General features: G+C 41.4%; 1 protein-coding gene across 1 annotated transcript; it reads left to right on the top strand.

The window, feature by feature from the left end:
* The first annotated feature begins 449 nt into the window (after positions 1–449).
* Positions 450–1,388, top strand: LOC138680701 (olfactory receptor 5G29-like). The gene has a single exon (XM_069768012.1). The coding sequence runs from the start codon at positions 450–452 to the stop codon at positions 1,386–1,388; it is 939 nt and encodes a 312-aa protein (XP_069624113.1).
* Positions 1,389–1,593: the final 205 nt, after the last annotated feature.

The raw sequence follows: 1,593 nt of genomic DNA, 5'->3' as shown, positions 1-1,593 counted from the left end.
CTACCTGGTGTCTTCAGGCGGCCCAGCCTATTCTCACCATCAGAGGCTCTACTGAGTACCCAGTAGACACTTACTAACAACTTCCAGAGTAACCTGGGCCCGTCGCACAGTGGGTCCAAACCCATGATTGTTACATTAGGATTTGGAAACCGTCATGTTTTTAAGTTTCTTTTATTCAATTTGCTCCTTTTAGCTTTTTTCGACGCTCCTGTATGTTAGGCCTTTTTTTGTTGCCTTAAGGGGATATGCTTTAAGCTAGAATTTATCCATACATATAATTACAATTCTTTTTTTTTCATAATCCATTCTCCAGCATTTTCTATTTTCTTTTTACGTTGTTCTCTGAACCCACGCCATTTACGTTAACTGCATAGTAATGTTTAATATGACACCAGTATTTTTTTTTATATGAAACTACTTTTTGTTCTTTTCCCATTACAGCCGCATCCATGAGTGTGAACAATCAAACAGCAGTTGTCGAGTTCCTCCTCTTAGGATTCCAGAACCTTCATGCTTTTAAGTTTCTTCTATTTTCATTGCTCCTCCTAGTTTATGTTGTATCGTTGGGTGGAAACCTCCTGATCATCACTTTGGTTCTGCTCAGTAACCTTCTCCGATCTCCTATGTACATTTTTCTCAGCCAATTGTCCTTCTGTGACACAGTGTTTGCCTCCAACATCTTACCAAACATGCTGCGGGTGATACTACAGGAAGGCAGCAGGTTGTCCGTCGCAGGCTGCATCGCCCAGTATCATGTTTTTGGTTTCTTAGCAACTACGGAGTCATTTCTTCTCACAGTCATGTCCTTTGATCGCTACGTGGCCATATGCAATCCATTACGGTACGCAGCGATGATGAATTCAAGTCTTCAAGTTTTTCTTGTGTCTTCTTCTTGGTTCCTTAGCTTAGTCATTAGCTTGACTTCACTTTTCCTGATCTGTAGGCTCCAGTTCTGTGGATCCAACGTGATCGACCATTTCTTTTGTGATGTGGCTCCTCTTCTGGAACTTTCTTGCTCAGATACTGCTATCATAAAAATCGAAATATATGTGTGCTCCATCCCCGTAGTGCTGTTTCCATTTCTGTTCATATTGGGAAGCTACATCTCCATCTTCATGAGCATTGTACGGATTTCAACCACCTCTGGAAGGCAGAAGGCTTTCTCCACCTGCAGCTCACATCTAACTGTAGTATCCTTGTATTATGGAACACTATTTGCCGTATACGTGGTACCCACTAGTGTTTCCTCACTGAACCTTAATAAGATCTTGTCTCTGTTATATACTGTGGTCACCCCCATGTTCAATCCTATTGTCTACAGTCTGAGAAACCAAGAGATAAAAAGCACATTAGAGGGCCATGTATTTGGCAGACATAGCAGATATTAAAAGGAGGAATTGAAGCCTATGTAAATCTCAGGACCCTAGTCCAGTGGCCAGGTCATATGGGAGTGCTCCTAACCATCTCTTACCTCACTGTTTCTATGGTTCCTATTTTGGTTAGCCAGCCTAGTGGAGGGCTAACAAAGGAAAATAAAAAAAAAACACATACCATAAGAATATAGCCTTCCCAAAACCTGTCTGATGACAAATG

This window comes from Ranitomeya imitator, chromosome 1 (assembly GCF_032444005.1).
Source record: "Ranitomeya imitator isolate aRanImi1 chromosome 1, aRanImi1.pri, whole genome shotgun sequence".
NCBI classification, from domain to species: domain Eukaryota; kingdom Metazoa; phylum Chordata; class Amphibia; order Anura; family Dendrobatidae; genus Ranitomeya; species Ranitomeya imitator.
The sequence above is the reverse complement of the archived record's forward strand: the minus strand, read 5'-3'. Positions and strand labels throughout refer to the sequence as shown.

Coding starts and splice junctions, on each gene's coding strand:
- LOC138680701 (XM_069768012.1), top strand. CDS start 450: ATGAGTGTGAACAATCAAACAGCAGTTGTCGAGTTCCTCCTCTTAGGA.